This window comes from Poecilia mexicana, unplaced genomic scaffold, assembly GCF_051168715.1.
Source record: "Poecilia mexicana isolate PSO_F unplaced genomic scaffold, ASM5116871v1 scaffold_1, whole genome shotgun sequence".
Classification (NCBI taxonomy): Eukaryota; Metazoa; Chordata; class Actinopteri; order Cyprinodontiformes; family Poeciliidae; genus Poecilia; species Poecilia mexicana.
The window spans coordinates 17,809,923-17,826,966 of NW_028263370.1; the positions used below are offsets into that span (position 1 = coordinate 17,809,923).

At 38.5% G+C, this 17,044-nt stretch overlaps 2 protein-coding genes across 2 annotated transcripts; both read left to right on the forward strand.

The window, feature by feature from the left end:
- Positions 1-2,753: 2,753 nt before the first annotated feature.
- Positions 2,754-6,562, forward strand: LOC106929585 (uncharacterized). Its single transcript, XM_088005754.1, has 5 exons — positions 2,754-2,873; positions 3,866-4,032; positions 4,349-4,807; positions 4,886-4,946; positions 6,267-6,562. The coding sequence occupies exons 2-5, from the start codon at positions 3,873-3,875 to the stop codon at positions 6,334-6,336; spliced, it is 750 nt and encodes a 249-aa protein (XP_087861880.1). The 5' UTR covers positions 2,754-2,873; positions 3,866-3,872; the 3' UTR covers positions 6,337-6,562.
- Positions 6,563-8,717: 2,155 nt separating this feature from the next.
- LOC106929587 (uncharacterized) lies at positions 8,718-14,212 on the forward strand. Its single transcript, XM_015006628.2, has 5 exons — positions 8,718-11,976; positions 12,120-12,404; positions 13,381-13,444; positions 13,899-13,943; positions 14,060-14,212. Exons 1-5 carry the CDS (start codon positions 11,811-11,813, stop codon positions 14,118-14,120), a joined length of 621 nt encoding a protein of 206 aa, XP_014862114.2. The 5' UTR covers positions 8,718-11,810; the 3' UTR covers positions 14,121-14,212.
- The last annotated feature ends 2,832 nt before the right edge of the window (positions 14,213-17,044 follow it).

The following is a 17,044-nucleotide window of genomic DNA, read 5'->3' on the forward strand; positions in this document are numbered from 1 at the left end:
CGATACTGTCTGTCGTGCTTGTTTTAATACTACGAACCCACATGCAGGACGCGAATAATCAGTTAAAGTGATTTATTTACAAACAGGTATTCAAGGTAGGTTCTCTTATAACTCGCGGTGGTCAAAGCGAACAGGAACGCCAGGACGCTGAGGAAAACAGAGGCGAGTACAGAGGCCGTGGTAATTTTCAGTTCACTTGAAAGAAGTACGCTTACTCTTGTGGGAAACGACGCAGCCAGGGCTGGGGCGCTGAGGATCTGGGCTAGAGTCTTGGAGGAGGATCCCACCAGACAGAGAGCCCCGGTAGCTCTCCGTCTACCGGGGCAGAGAGCTACCGGTAGACAGCTCTCTGCCCCGGTAGCGGCAACAATAAGTGAGGACTGGAGGTGGAGGGCGGAATGGACTAGAATGCGTCGGAGAGCGAGCGGACAGCCAGCTGGGATCCTCAGACACTGAGGAGGTTTTCAACGGAGGAAGGTGAGTGGTGGTCTTGGGCACCAGTGGGTACTTATCCACGGCGTCACAAGGAAAACTCGAAATCAGAGCCAGACTTTGGAGTCGCAGAGACATCTGAAAGGAACCCAGACAACAAGAAAGCGTTACTTCAGTTCTACTAGGAAACACAAACTCGATCTCGGGAGGGCTCAGGGTTACCATAACTGGCTAACACTCGGTATGCTGGCAGTCGGCGTCTCTTAAAGCCCCGCTGACGAGCAGACTGGGAACCGGCGTGACGGTGACGTCAGACCTCCAGACCTCCCGACCTTGCCTCCACAGTGCCATCTGGTGGTGACGGCGAGCAATAGGAAGGAAAACAAAACCCAAAACAAACCAAAAAAGAGCCCAAACAACCCAGATCCCAACACTGTCGGCTGCCATTGCTGGATAAACGTTAAAATTGAGCCATAGATCCTTTATTACTTCGCTGTTGTGAGGTCTTCTACGCATACGTGTCGCTTTGGGATGTAAAGTCTTTACACATAAGTTTAATTGCAGTCACGTTTATTTAGTGTGTATTTAACGTGTGTAGCCACACGTTAATAGCCGTCTTGTTCAGCTTAACACAGCTTTATTTGCAGTTAGTGCAGTAAATTCAAGCTCCATAGCGTGGAACTGTCGAATTACATGCATGTTTAAAACTAGAGAGTCCACACCTCCAGAAAGCAATTATTTTTCAGTAGCCAAGAATCCAGACCCTCTGAATGAAGGTTCTGGTTTTACCAGGCTGACATACTTAAAAATTTCTGTCTTTATTTTTATCCTACCTACTCAGCTGTACATTTCTTTTGAACTGAGTGTGCACGGGTACAAGTGGCCAAAATGGGTTTCCTCCGCAGGGTGGCTGGGCTCTCCCTTAGAGATGGGGTGAGAAGCTCAGTCATCCGGGAGGGACTCAGAGGAGAGCTGCTGCTCCTCCACATCAATGCCTCCTGGACGTCCCACCGGGAGGAGGCCCCAGGGAAGACCCAGAACTCGCTGGAGGGACTATGTCTCTTGGCTGGCCTGGGAACGCCTTGGGGTTCCCCCAGAGGATCTGGAAGACGTGGCTGGGGAGAAGGAAGTCTGGGCCTCCCTTCTGAAGCTGCTGCTCCTGTGACCCGACCCCGGATAAGTGGAAGAAAATGGATGGATGGATGAGTATGCCATTTTAAAAGTATACATTTCATTTATTTTTAATACATACTCATGGTGCCGATGTGTTGTGTGTTAGCTCTAGTAGTGAGATACGCCCTAATAAATCCATTTGGCTACACCTTTGATCGCTTGGGTGAATTTTGTTGACAATTTTCAAATTTTATTTCTTTCATGTAAACAAATAGTTTCTACCAAAACAAACACTGGTTAAATATGTGGTAAGATGTAGATTTAAACTTTTCATGGGTAATATTTATACCTGGAGCCTCATTTTCCAAATTTGTCAATTTCACTGTTACGATACGGACGAAGGAACAAATTTGAATGTAATTTAATAAATTTTAACCTGCTGTTTTACATGCTTTTAAATTGTTAAAGAGGTCTTCAGTTGTGAATTTTGTTCTTTTTTCAGTTGTAATTGATAGATGGCAAGAATGTGGACATAAAACTAAAGTATTTGGAATTTTTTAATGATTAAATAATACCTACTCTCTCACCAGTGGTCATTTTCAGAAACCAATACAGGTGCCTGTAGCACAAACACAAAGAGCTTTTTTGTTATAAGTAAAAAGAAACGAATAATGAATGGACTCAAAATAAAAAGCTGTATTTTTGTGAGCTGATTTTACTGCAGAAAAGGTAAGTAAAACATTTTTAGCTTTTTAATGTCCATATATGTGAAAACAAATCTATTTACATTAAAGAGCTGAATATGTCTGTGTGATTGGATTGTACCGAGCTGATTAGATTACATACTTATCAATACAAAGTTGACCTGTTTGAAGAAACTTTTATAAAACCTGGGAAATTTTGTTCTAAAATATTGTGAACTTCATATTTGATGTTGAATAAACAAAAAACAAACAAACAAAAAAAAAACAGCAAAACAAATGATTTGTGCCGTAAGGTTTTTGTATATCGTAGTCCATATGTAAGGTATTTAAGACAACAGAACAGTTTTTTTCTGTATTTTGTCATGAATACACGCTAATGCTCTCATAGTAACATTCAGGTCTTAAAGTATGTGTAAAGGATGATTGATGCTAAGAAAGTAAACACTAATCTTCGTGCATTGTTTCAACCAGCTTCAAATTCCCTTCCTTCAGGGAAGCTACGCAGAAAAAATGAAGGCAGTAAAACAGGTTAGTCTGCACCAGAATATATAAAGCAGCAACTGTTGAAGGTTTATTATCCTCTGAACTTCCATCAGGAGACAGTCTACCAGCAGGACGAATAAAGTAAGGACTCTACTCTCTTTTGTAGCTGTAAAACATGATTAATTTGGTCATTTATATCTTTAAAAATGTCCTTTAAGTGATCCATTATGTTGAATATATCAAAACATGCATGCTTTTCTCGTAATCTGTTTTTAATATGCTTGGATTGATTCTGTGAGACACAAACTTGCCCGACACCAAGATGTCAACAGAAAAACATTTAATTGATGTGGGCTTATTTAGATTGGTAATTCAGTCCATAATGAGGTTATTTATGGTATTTTTCCTCAAAGTCACACAAATTTAACACTTTCTTTGTATAAACTCTTGATTTCTATCATATTTTGATGCTCAACTATTTAAAAAAGTACACTCACGTAGCAGCTAATAAAAATCACAATAGAGAATAACGTGATACTTTCCAGTAATTTCATAATGGTTTCATAATTTAACTAAGTTTTGAGACAATAATATAATTTTCCAAGTAATATAATAAGTTATTTCATTCTTGAATAGTTTTTAATTATGTATAGCATTAAGATAATCTAATATAAGTAAATTACAGGTTCGCTTTCTGAGTTTTTTACTTTCCACTAAGAGATCTCACTGCCAAACGTGCTAACAAGTAATTAAATATTCCTCCATACGTGAAATCACAAATTTACATATATAAACAAATAAAGAGTATTCTAAATAAATGGCTTGTATAGCATTAATCCTCCTCAACCTTCATTAAGGAGAATGATTGCTATTGAATATGTGGCCTATGGTACATAATATAACAATTTTTGATGAACAAAAAACAAGTAAAAATATTATTTTCAAGCAATGTTGTCCTAATGATGTTTTAAACATCTGCCAGCAGGATTTATTCTACTTTTAAAGGTTTTTTTTAATGCTACTCCAATAATGGAAGATGTTATTGGCAAAATGTTCTTTTTGTTGTTGGCTTAAATAAGACTATGAGGCTATTAGTGAATTGCAAATTAATTTGTTTCTCTCTCCTCTGACAGAGCTAACATGAAGCTGGGCTTGGTGTTGGTGCTGGTTGTGGCGGCACTGCTGCCCGACCTCTTTGAGAGTCGAACTGTCACCAAATGTGAGCTGAAGGAAAAACTTCAGGACAAAATCTACCTGCCTAGAAAGCTTAGGAGGCATATGGATGAAGTCCTGTCACTAAGTAAGTAGTATTTATTAAAAATGTCATGGAAGAAGTTGGATTGTGTCAAAGAAACATGATGAGAAGATGTTTGCTTTAGAATCAGAAGAGAAAGAGTTTCATTGGACTGTTTTAGTTCAGAAGGGTGTGGAGTTTAAAAAGATCTGGTGTCTTCTGCAAGAAATGTTCCTTCCTGCTTCCCGGCAGACAGAACCAAACCGCATACCATTAATTCTTGAACGTCAGTGACTTGTGCTGATGATAATCATTCTTCTGATCTGCTTTTCTTGTTCCTTGTTTCCTCTTTGCACCTGCGTACGTGACTGGTTTGCTGCAGTTATCTGTGAGGTCAGCAGGAAGTCCAGTCTGAGCACCAGCCTGGTCAACGTAGACGGTTTCCGCTTTTCCATGACCACAGCCCTGCCAACAACCGAGGGAATGGAACCAGAGACCGAAGCCACTACTACTACCACCACGACTGCTGGACCCGTTTCCTCAATGTTGACCGCAGCAGTTGGTGGCAGCAGAAAAAAGCGAAGGGCCTCCACAAGAAGGCATGAATCAGAGGAATCACAGGAATCACTGAATGACATGGAAAACAAGTTTGATGAGGAAGAGATGGAGAGAGATGATGAACGCCTCAGCAAGGAGAGCAGCTCAGAGGAGGGCGGATCCTCACATCCCAAGATTACGCTCTGGTCCCTTGGCTACTACGGTATCTTCCAGCTGAGGGACAGCCTCTTCTGTGATTCTGGTTACCGCTGGTCCAAAAATCTGTGTGGGAAACCTTGCACAGGTGGGTTTAAGACGCAGTGACAAGTGGAAATATTTGATGTGTTTTGCATGTTATTAATGTTTCTTTCTCCCTCTAAAGATTTCACTGACGACGACATAACCGATGACATTGACTGCTTCGTCAGCACTAACTACCACTGGTAAGCCGAAATAAAGTCAGCATTTCAAAATGTTTACTAAAATAGTCCGCGTTAATCAAACTCCTGTTTGATTGCCAAGAAAATCCAGTTCGTTTGGGGAGGTGTGAATACGCAATCAAACTCTGATGAGGACCAAAAAAGCGAATTCTAGTCCATGTAAAATCCTAGGTCTCTGTTCGGTTCTGTTTTGCCCAGTTTGAATGCATTTGTGAATACAAGTGGAGCAGAGACTGCTCCAAAAGCAGGAAGTGAACTTTAGTTCAGGGCATTCTGGGTAAATACAACCAAAACAAATGTGCAAGGAATAATGGCTGCTAATCTTCAGACGAAGACACAAGAGAAATCCTACAACCTGACGCAACTCCGCTATTGTTTATATTCTGTAAAGAAGAAATCGTGCCCAATGTCTCCTTCAGATGCTTTCGTGTCGTTTCCTTCAGTGGTTCTTGGTGCAAAGCGTTTGTTTGGTTTGAAAGCCAACTGCACCAGCTGAAAATGAAACAACTGTTGTTATTTTGGTCCCCAATCAAACCGACTCTACCGGACTATCATGGGGTAAAACACCCTTAGTTAAAACCAACTAATTTAATACATCATTAAAAAGTGTTTTCACCAATTGTTCCTGACAGAACTGATTGATTTGTGCCCAAGTTTAAACTTTCTGGATGATGTTTTGAGCTGCTAATTCAATATTTCCACATAATGTTCTTTCCTAATGATGCCATCTATTTTATGAAGTGCACCAGTTCCTCCTGCTGCTTTACACAAACACAAATTGATGCTGCTACAGTCATGCTGCTCAGTTTGGTTTTAATCTTCTTAAATTTTATATTGATAGACATTTCTTATATGTTATGCTTCAGTATAATTTTTTGAAGAGATTAACATTGGACAATTAGGCATCTGGATTTGGATTACCTTGGGATTAACCACTCTGTGGAAACGCACAATGCCCTTTTGATATTTTGTCTTTATTTTTATTTTTCCATGATGTCGTTTGAGGAGTCAATGTGTTTACGGCGTTTCCTTCAAATAAACCCAAAGGTGTTCAATCAATTCACTCAGATGTTGAGAGCCTTTATAAACTAGGACACTATAACCCTCCCCAACTTCTACCTAAAGTTGTAGCTTTAATAATCCATGGGAATACGTGCTTATTTGGCATTTAACACATACACAATTATCGGATTAATTCTAACGGACCTGATTCGGATCCTTCACGTTGTCTTTGTGTCCTGATAAAGTTTTATATGTCTTTGTTCTCTGACATTTATAAGCAGATTTTTGCTGTTACTTTAACGGTTTTTAATTGTTCAACAGGTACATCTTCAGGAGCATCTCCCATCAGTGCTTCAAAGAGAGGAAAACCTTCCTCCAAGATTGCCCCTAAGGCTCTGAGAGCATGTTTTCTGCCACCAGGTGTAACTCCACCATAAGACAACTTGCATTCTGAAGTATTACTTTCTTTTCCATTGTTGATTACTGTAATTGCTTTCTTTAAACCATAGAGATAAAAACATTGGAGCAGTTTGATTTTGGGTTTTCTGTGGTTATTTGATGATGATTTATCTAATAACTAATCACTAAAGACAATAAAGGTGAAAGGTTGGCTGTGAGTTTGTGTGATTGCTTCATAATTTCTGGTGGTCTGACTGGTTCTTGTAATATCAGAACACATACTGATATACTGATTAATGTAATGACTTTTAGATAAAATAAAAGGACAAAGTAAATTTAAAAACCACCCATTGAATTTCCGTCCAAAGTGAAATCTTAGTTGTGTAATTTAAGGATCTTTATTGCATCTTAAATCGCCTGAACTTGAATAGCGATTGACCAGAGGAAGGTGAAGTGTGTTGCCCAACAGCAGCGGTGGACAGAGCAGGGATCAAACCCACCAACTAGAGGACCAAGTCCTATCATTGTCACCGTTCCAATGTTGCCACGAAGCTTTGAATTGCAACTGTGTGTTCTGTTTTCTTTTCCTGTGCATATTCCTTTGTTCTCGCTTAGCATTTCATATAGAAATGCCTTCATGCACAATATCGGTTTTTCCCTACAAAATATCTCTAGGTGGAATCCTTGTGTGATAGACTTCATTAATTCAAGACTAGATCTAGTAGCATCAAAGTAGACAGGCTATGTTTCTGAGTACCAACGTGTTTCTACGACCCTGCAGGTGTGTGTGTTGTCGTGTGGACATAAATGTGTATAACACGGGGTAAAGAACCCGGATCGTGACTGAGGACGTGGCCCTAAAGCCAACTGGTAGACCACTGAAATATCAAGTGGTCTAGAGTTTCCCAATTAATTATACCCAGGTAGGTCTGGTTGAGAATGAGGAAACAGAAATGGTATACAAAATATATTTTATTTATAGATTCTTTTACAGTATTAAAAATACACTTTATTATTCTAATTTAAAACTCAATAAGGCTCAAAAACCCAGGACAAGACTAGAAGCAATTGGAACCAAAACAAATGCAAGCCAAATTAGTAGAAACACAAAATAATGTTAGACAAAAGAAAAACAAATCCCGCATTGCCCCAACCCAGTCATAATGCTGTGCCCAGTATCAAATGTCCATGATCCAAACACTCTCACAGCAACCCGATGAGCACAGCGCCAGCGCTCATCTGACTGAGAGCCAACTCAAATGGACCCAACAAACACACTCAGATTGGCGTGCACACCCGGTGCCTATATACGCTAATAAGCCCGACAAGGCTGTGAACGGAAGTGAAGGTGGGGAACGGGGCCTAGATGTGTTTAAGGGCCCAAACTGGGTGGGAATTTACAACCACTGGATGTAAACTAGGTTTTCCAGTAAAACCACCTGGTTACATGTGCTTGTGTTAAGTGGTTCGTTTTTCTAAAATATCAGCACTAATACTTACCTTTGAAAAGAAAGAGACAAAAAAATGGAGGAAATTTTGTGAAAAAGAACGTACCGAGGATAAGGAAGAAGGAAGCGATGATAGCGATTAGGGGAATTAAGATTAAAAGGTAGCCTGTCCAGATGGCACACCTGCAGAGGTAAAGAGAAAACTACAGTGAAAGTATTTAACTTTTTAACCTCATTGAACACAAAACTCAAATGCACAAGGATGTCTGAGAAGTCCATGTTTACAGAAGAGAAGAAAAACCGTAAAGCTGGTTCAGATTCAACTTTATTTTTTGTCCAGTTTGTCATGAACGTTCAGGGCCTCAGATGATGGGAACGACTTTTTTCTAAGCTCTGGTTGGACCAACTGCGCCATCTAGCGTCCAAAACGTGGGACTGGATGAGGAAGTTGATTAGCAGAGAAGTAAGTGTTGGTGGTGAGAGATTGGTTTAAGTTTGGGGTAAAATCAGGAAACAGCAAACTCCACCGCTGTTTTTAGTGGCAATGGAGAGATTGACAGGAAGTCAACAAGAAGCCGCCATGCATTACTATGTTTGCAGATGATATTGTGATAAATGGGTAAAATAGGCAGGAAGATACATTTTGGGATCAGTTGAGTTTAGTTGTGAAGGAAAGAAACTTTAGGGAAATTAAATGTGCTTAGTGAAGCAACTGCCACAACTAGTTATTAAATAAAAAAATATATATTTTTAATTTGGAAAGCTTCTTCCCTTTATAAATTGCAATTAAAAAGCAGCTTTTTTGTGTTTGCCCATGTTACATTTGACTGATATTTAAAAAGTGTTTGATCTGAAACATTTCAGAGAGACAAAAAGCAAAAACAGATGAAATCTATTATTTGAAAAAGTAAACCAGGAGGTTTACAGAGACATTAGACTTGGAGCTATGGACTGATGAAAGGTTTCCAATATGGGTCTATAAAAACAAAAATAACTATTATTCTTGTACTTTTTTACTTAACACTTTCTAATCCATATTCCAATCATATTTTTAGTTGTTGCTACTGTTTCAGATTAAACTTTATTTGTTGTCCAGTTTGTCATGTATGAACGTTCAGGGCCTCAGATGATGGGAACCATTTTTTTCTAAGCTCTGGTTGGACCAACTGCGCCATCTAGAGTCCAGTGTTATCATTCACCTCTGAATAATTTATGGATATATTTGAAATGGACTTATCAATAGTCATTCTCTAGAAAAGAAAATGACTTTATGATGGACAAAATAAACAGAGGTAAGAAAGTATGACATGTAATCCTGATATAATAATTTAAAATATGGATAACACCAACAGTTGTTCCAGTTTCATCCTCAAAATAACTTGTTTAATCTATTTCTCTGTAAATTAACTAAGTGTGGTGCGTCAAAACGTGATAACTTTTATAAAACACTAAAATTAAAAATTATTTCTGGAGTATATTTTGTAAAACCTTTGGAGTTTTAAGTTTCACAGATAAACTGCTGCTCATTTTAGATTCCTATACGGTTAATTCTTTCACATGCACATTATTGTCACTTATTGTGATATTTGTGTGATTCTACTTGCTTTGAATGCCAATCACTTTACTTTACTGCTGTCGCACAATGAAGAATATTTCTATTTTATCTCATTTCTCCATTTTTACAATGGCGTATTAGGGTCATTGTAGATTATGGGGGAATTTTTCTTTTGGTGTCAAAACTTTTAAAACATTTTTATTTAGAAAGCAGGACATCATATTTTTTTCTCGAAACTTGTAATGCTTGTACTCAAAGCTTCTCCTCGCGCTCAGAAACAGTCGCTGCTCGGAGCAAATCTTTGCTTGCAAAACTCTGCTCACTTGTAGGGAACAAAAGACGTGAAATCTTTCAGACTGAAAATGTGCGCTCTTGGATTATGGCAGAAAATTTGCCCTTAGTAGATATGAAAAAAAAAGAAAATTCCACCAAGGAACTCAGAAATTTACAAGTTATTTTCTAGAACATTTATGAGATTAATCGAAAGATTTCTGAGCTTTTTGGGGGAAATTTACAACTCCTTTTCTTTTCTATCTACAAAGGCCCTAATTAGCCGTTTCTGCACTTATTAAAATGGGATATATTTTACTTACTTCAATGCATTACTGTCGTTTGACCACATCACATGTGTTTGAAATCTTCCTGGCTTTAGTTTTAGCAGCGCTGCATTGCTTTTACATTAAGCTGCAAACTTATATAGGTGTATGTTTATTTAGTCGGATGGACATTTTAATCCAGTTTCAACATGTGGTTTTCCTGGGTTCACATCTACCCCGTTTGGTTTCAAACGGGATACGCCTTACCTTCATTCTTTTCCCTTACACCATAATTTTGCTCTCCTCTCTAACAGACGTGCACAGGCAGACATTTTGAAAACATGTGATTAAAGCAGTGGAAACACTTCTGCTCCAACTGAAATAGCTGCTTTGTTGCTGTTTCTTTTGTTCTGTTTCTGTCTAACATATAGCGACACTCAGGGTGTTCTCACATTTAGTGTACTCCTTTACTTCTCTATGACGAATTAGTTTTCTAGCCAGGTTCTCTCTTTCTCTTATATATGTGATCAATTTTGACCCATACATGAGAAAAGATGGCTTTAAGGACAGTTGTAGTCTACTGTATATACCAATTATGGGTATCCACATGTTTTTAATTGTGGTCTATTAAAAGACCAAGTGGGTTTTTTAACAGTTTGCATTTCTTGTGAATGTAGCTGTGTTTCCATTACAAATGTGCACAACATTTTGTCTCATGCCAAAAGGACAAAATTTTGCAATTACGGTGTTTCCATAAAATAAGAAACACAATTAAAATCACGTGAATAAGTTTGTTCATGCGATAAGTCATTAAAAATCATGGCCACCATTATCCTCCTGCCACTTCCTGTCATTTTCTTTGTCTTTTCCGCCAATAATGGCATCCAGCTGTTGATCACGACTTGTGTGATGCCAAAAAAATACATAACAAAATTTGATAGAGCCGAAAAAAAACACCTGACCTATTGCAAAAACTCAAAATTGCCTTGTCTATTGAACCTCAGCTTATGAACAACTGAAGAGATTTCTCTGCTAAAATCTGGTGAGCAGCAGCAACGGCACCATTTTCCACCTCACCACATAACCTGATCTCTGGGAAGGATGATCCTAACGATACCTCAGGTGTCCTGAAATCCACCCAGTGATCGACTCTGATTGGTTCACCCTGAAACCTGCAGACACTCTGAACCAAGCCGTTTCTGTTCAGAAGGTTTCGATGGTTCTGTCTGGACAAAAACCACTCAGGTTTCCCTTGTAACAATAATAACACATGACACTGACGTAAAAACAAATAAAACTATCACTAATTTTGTTCCTCAAATATTACTTGCGGGGAAGCAAATCACATACAGCTACTTTAACACATGATAACCCTCTGTTGGTTTGGGTTTTCAGGACAGACTGCAACAAAACCTTTCTTTTGCCACAATACTGTTCTACATTTTGCTCTCAGACGTCTGGTGCTCTGAATGATCAGGGATTAATTATGCTGCTTTTTCGTTGTGTTTTTTTACTTTTGTTCTTCTTTTGGAGACTGTTTTAACCTGATAGCTGTGCTCAGGATGTTATTTCATTCTGTACTCCCACTCTATGTTCATAGAAATTATAAATGCCTTATGGTGACGTGGGGAAGATAAATCGTTTCATCTTACCAGGTTTTCAGTCTTCTTTCAACTGGATCAGATGTGACCTAAAAATGAGAAAAGATAGTTTCAGGTGGATGTATCAGTTTCTTCCCCAAGCTTCTTTGGTGATCTAAAACTCAAAATAGCTGTGAGATTTTACATCATCATTGAGAGTTCAGGGAGAGGCCTTTATTCAGAAGGACAATGGGTGTCCTGTGATTCTTTGCTGCCAATGATTCCTCGGAGGCATATAAGCACCATGACACACAGGCTCAGAGTCAGAGAAGATACTTGGTGTCAAGATGAAGGTACTTGTGCTTTTTGCTTTCGTCGTGCTGGGATGCAGCCTGGCCGGGGCTCGAAATGTGACCAAATGTGAACTGAGGCAGCAGCTGATGGTGGCGTTCAGCTCCCTACCGAATAATGTGACGGTGAACGGACTGACTGAAGATGCCTTCTTAGCCAAGGGTTGGTAGCTGATTTTCTTTTTAGATAAGAACAAATGATTGTAGGCAAAGTTAAATTATAATGGTGTTTGCTCATTGTTGAAAAAATGATTTGTGAAAACTGAACAGTCAGATCGATTACTGATTTCATTTTCAACTTTTCAGTGGTCTGCCACGCGGAGCAGCTTTCAGGCTTTAACACCAGTGCCGTGACCAATCTGAGCCATGGGACGGGAAAAGAGAGTCAGGAGGATTCAGCTAAGAGCGAATCATCTGAATCTAAGGAGAAGGACAAGAAAAAGTCAAAGGGCAAGGGCAAGGGCAAGTCCTCCGAAAGCAACGAGGACGATGTGGATGTGACCCTTTACGGCCTTTTCCAACTCCCCGATGATTTGGTCTGCAGCAGCACCAACAGCGCCTCAGTCAACTTGTGTGATATCAGCTGCGACAGTAAGCATACGGTTATTGTGTAACTAACCCACAAATCAACTGTTTATTGCTGACAAGCTGTCTGAACAGGTTGTTTAGGGCTCTGTCTTTGTGTTTCTGTGCAGATGTTGACATTTTTGTGCAAATTTGTTTAGTTTTGCATTATTTTTGCCTAAAACCGTCTCAGTGCTGGCCTACTTTGGTCAAATGGTGCCCAGGCAGTTGATTCTCCTGTTATTTTAAACTGACCAGCTTTACCAAACACAGCTTCCTTAGGGATATAAAACATCTCACTCAAACGTAAAAGTCTCTTCAACACAGAAAAATACCGCTACATTTCTCTCTTGTATTTCTGACAAAAAGTTGCTTGCTAAATACAGTGACGAAGTTTATAAGATAGCAACAGAACTTCTTTTGTCCTGACCCTGGCCACGCCCCCCCTGTACCTTGGCTCCGCCCACTTTTGTGTAATTTTTCAATTATTGTGTGGGGGCAGGGTTATCAACTTTTTTTTACTGACAGGTTTCTATCTTTAAAGTTCTGAGCAAATTTTGACATTTTTGTGCACATTTGTTGAGTTTATATTATTTTGCCTAAAAATGTCTCGTTTCGTCAAATGTAAGCTGTTTAAAACGGTAATGTTTTATGTCATGCAGGTCTGAATTCAGGTCTAAAACCATCTCAAACATAAAACAGCACAAAAAAAGTTTAGATTTGCCACTTGTTTTTTTTTAAAGTCACTACAAAGTTCATAGCAATAGTACCACAACCCCCATCCGCTCATCCCCACTTGGCCACGCCCCTCCGCGTATCTTGGCTCCGCCCACTTTTCTGGAATTTTCTGGGGCAGGGTTAGAGTTACACTTTAAGCTACTAGTTGCTTAGCTGTCGCATGTATAGTGATATGAGGACTGTTAAAACTTTTTACTGTTTTTCTCAAGTTTTTTTGTTCTGTCATCTGAAACAGGAAATACTGTTTTGTGTTTTTTTTTCTTAGAACTAACTGATGACGACATCTCTGATGACATCAACTGTGTGGTGAAGGTTATCAATGAGCTTGTGTAAGTTTTTATTTGTTTTTTTATTTTAAATGTGTATGTTGTAGCAAAGAGGGACATCAAGTTCCTGATGGTAAACTGGGTGTTTTTAAATATTTCCATGATGGTGGTTGAGTTATATGAAGTATAACAAAAAAGTGTTTGACCCCTTACAGATTTCTTCTGTTTTTCTTTTTGTTTTTTGTTTTTTGTTTTGTTTTATTGCCACACCTACGTGTTCATATCATCAAAGAAATCGTGATTTTTCCACTGGATTGGATATTGTTGGGATGGATGATCTAAAATATTAAATTGTGATAATTGTAATTGTGAACAGAAGAAATCTGTCGGGGAATAAACAGATTCCCCCAAGAAAACTAAACCATGTTAAAATTAAACAAGTCAAGGAAGAATCATTACAAAATGACAAACATATTTTGTTATTTTGGTTGTTTTTTTATTTTACGTTCTTCAACAGAACAAAAAACTTCATGGCGAAGAACTCAAAGGAGCTTTGGGAAGTGTAAGTCTTATTTACAGAAATGTTTTACTGTTGTTAGTTTTTTGTATTTTTGTGACAGCTTGATTAACAAATGGCAATATGTTCTTTACTGAGCGATCCCCTCTGTTTGTTTGCAGTGTCAAGAAACTTGTGGGTGGCAACTGCAACAATTTGGACCAGTACTTCAGTGGTTGCTGAGAAACTTTGTTTCACCCTTAATCTCAATAGAATGATCGGTCTTCCTTTACCAAACTATTGAGAATTATGAATGAATAAAAAATATGAAGCATGTGCCATGTGTTGTGTTTATGAAAAGAAAGTTTATGTTTCAATCAGTTCTGCAAAGTAAAAGCAATTACTGAGGGTAGGGATTTCCAAAGTGCAACCCAGGGGCCATTTTCAGCCTTCCCAATGATTCTTTACACAATTCACAAATCGTATCCATTTGGTTTGCCAACTCAGATGGTTGTTACAGACAAAGATTTAATTTTTACTGATAAGAGGCCTTACAAAACCCTTAAAAATAGAAAATATAAACAATTTTTTGCAGGTAAACCTGTGAGATGTTTTTTTTTATCGTGGATCTACAGAGATTCCTCATCTACTTTGCTTGTTTTATTAAAATATTGTGACCCAGAAGATTGAAAACAAATCTGGCTTCCATCACCCCAATCAAAAATATTGCTTTATTTCTCTTTAGGCCAGTGTTTCTCAAACTTTTTCAGGCTGAGGACCACTTAACCCATTTAACCTGTCATTCACGAGAGGACCCAAATTTGGGTCCTCTGGTGTTGTGAATGACAACCTGTGAATGACAGGTTAACAAACAGTCATGGACCACCTAACCTGAAATTGCCCTTATAATACATGTTCATATATAATGCAACCTATGACAATATAAGTCTTTAACTCACTCAAGTGTTATGTGCATTCATAACAATTAGGACTACTTGTGATTTAGAATGAAAGAAAAGTAGACTTGAGTTGCGTTAACAGAAACAAAAAAGCACCATTAAATATAAAAATAATCCACCCATTTCTATCAGTTGTATTTATTTTATTTAATTTAATCATTTAATTACATAAAAATAGCAATAGCTGTAGACATGTAAGCAGAGCATCATAGGCAATAAAAAACAAATAACAGTTCTCACTAACCGAGACGAGTCCAACCGCTGACCGCATAAAGCCGTTGAAGGAATCCAGTCGTTAAGCTGTGAACGACACATCAACAATCAGCAGCTATGATTTAGCTTCTTGTGATCATATAATAGTCCTGGAATTGTTTTCTTTCCACTGGTATCTGCAGCTTTTCTTTTGAGTAACTTGGTTTTACGCAAGTTTTTCATCAGTATTTTTAACACAATCCTTTGCTAAGTTAGCTGCAGCGTCGCACTTTGAGCTGACGTCACGGCAAATAAACGGTCGTTTGCGTGAAGTACCTCGCGGACCACTAGGAGGCGACCGCGGACCACCAGAGGTCCGGCGACCACAGTTTGAGAAAGACTGCTTTAGACCATTTTGAAGCATTTATGTTTTACATTTTAATGTTGTACCTCAAGGAATAGAAATTATTGCATTGGACAATTTTTGCATGTATGAATGCAATTCTCTAAGCTGTTGAGCAACACGTTACAGTAATTTTGAGGCACTGTGTTCTGCATTTTAGCTTATTTGTTACATAATCAATGTCACATATTGTTTATGTGAGGATTTATTTGCATACAGTAAAACTTAGCAAGAATAAGAGGATTTTACTCCAAATGTTTGTGATTTCTGTCCCGTCATGGCTGAACTGATAAGAAAATTATTTTTATTATTTCCCACACAAAAAGGCAGATCACTGCAGAGATCGGAACGGAATAAACATTATTTATTCCTTTGAGATTAGAGCTCATGAAATATCCATATAAACATTCTCACACAATCCATATTTACACATTTAGAAAAACATCTTTATCTGGTAGGATGAGGATCTCTTGCTTGTCTGTAACTTTGTCTGTTTCTTTTGTTTTCCAGTATGCAACAAATTTCCCTGACCATTTTTCTGATACTACAAAAGCTACATTTAATATTGAACATCTAGCCTTAAGCAGCTCTAAATCCAAAATCTGGAGTAAAACAGATAAATACTCTCCAGAACCTAAGTGACTGATTATACATATTGTTATAAAATCATTTTTTTAAGTAGTGAAGTTGAAGTTGCAGTTTGTAACTTTTTACACAAATTTTATTTTTCCATTTTTGTCACTGTCACGATTTTGTGACAGTTTGATACGAGACAGATAATCTGTGAAAAAATCAGGCTCCTCCACCTTCTCCTTGAGCTAACTAAAAAGAACTAATCAGACAGGAGGCGGATCTTAGCGCTGTCAATCATTTTCAATGTGACGCTGCTCACAGCTCTTTTTTTCCCCACTGCCCCCCTATTGCTGAAGCTAAGAGCTAACAAATGCCAGGGGTTGTTAGCTGTTTTTCTGTAACTATAAATTGTTTCTTCTCCATTAGCACATTTAGCAGCATGTTCATGAGATTGATTAACAGCTCTAGAACCGCTTGCTGGCTCTGATTGGTTGTTTTTCCACTCCTTCATACAAAAATAGCAGCTCAAGTAGGAGGAGAAACAACCAATCAGTGCCAGGAGGAGGGTCAAAGTGCTGTCAATCACAATCTCATGTGGGGCTGCTCATCCTCCCCCATTGCAGCTAGCATAGCTTGTTGTAAATGCTAAATCTAGTTAGCATGGCAGCTGATGATGGCAGATAAACAGTTTTCCTGTAACGGTGAGTTGTTTCTCTGTCATTAGCACATTTAGCAGCACGTTCATGAGGATGATTGACATGTCTAAGACCCGCCTCCTGGCTCTGATTGGATAGTTTTCCATTTCTCCAGACAGCAGTAGCAGCTTGGGGAAGAGAAGGAGATACATTTTTTCACAGATAATCTGTCTCATAACAAACTGTCACAACATGGTGACAGTTTTAACAAATGTGTCAAAATTATATTTTTTAAATAAAATAAAAGTGCATGAGGTGCAGCTTTAAGAGCTCATCACACAGTCTGGATGTTATGTTTCAGCTCAGGGCCCAGCATGGCCTCCAGGTTTTCTATCTTCATCGCCT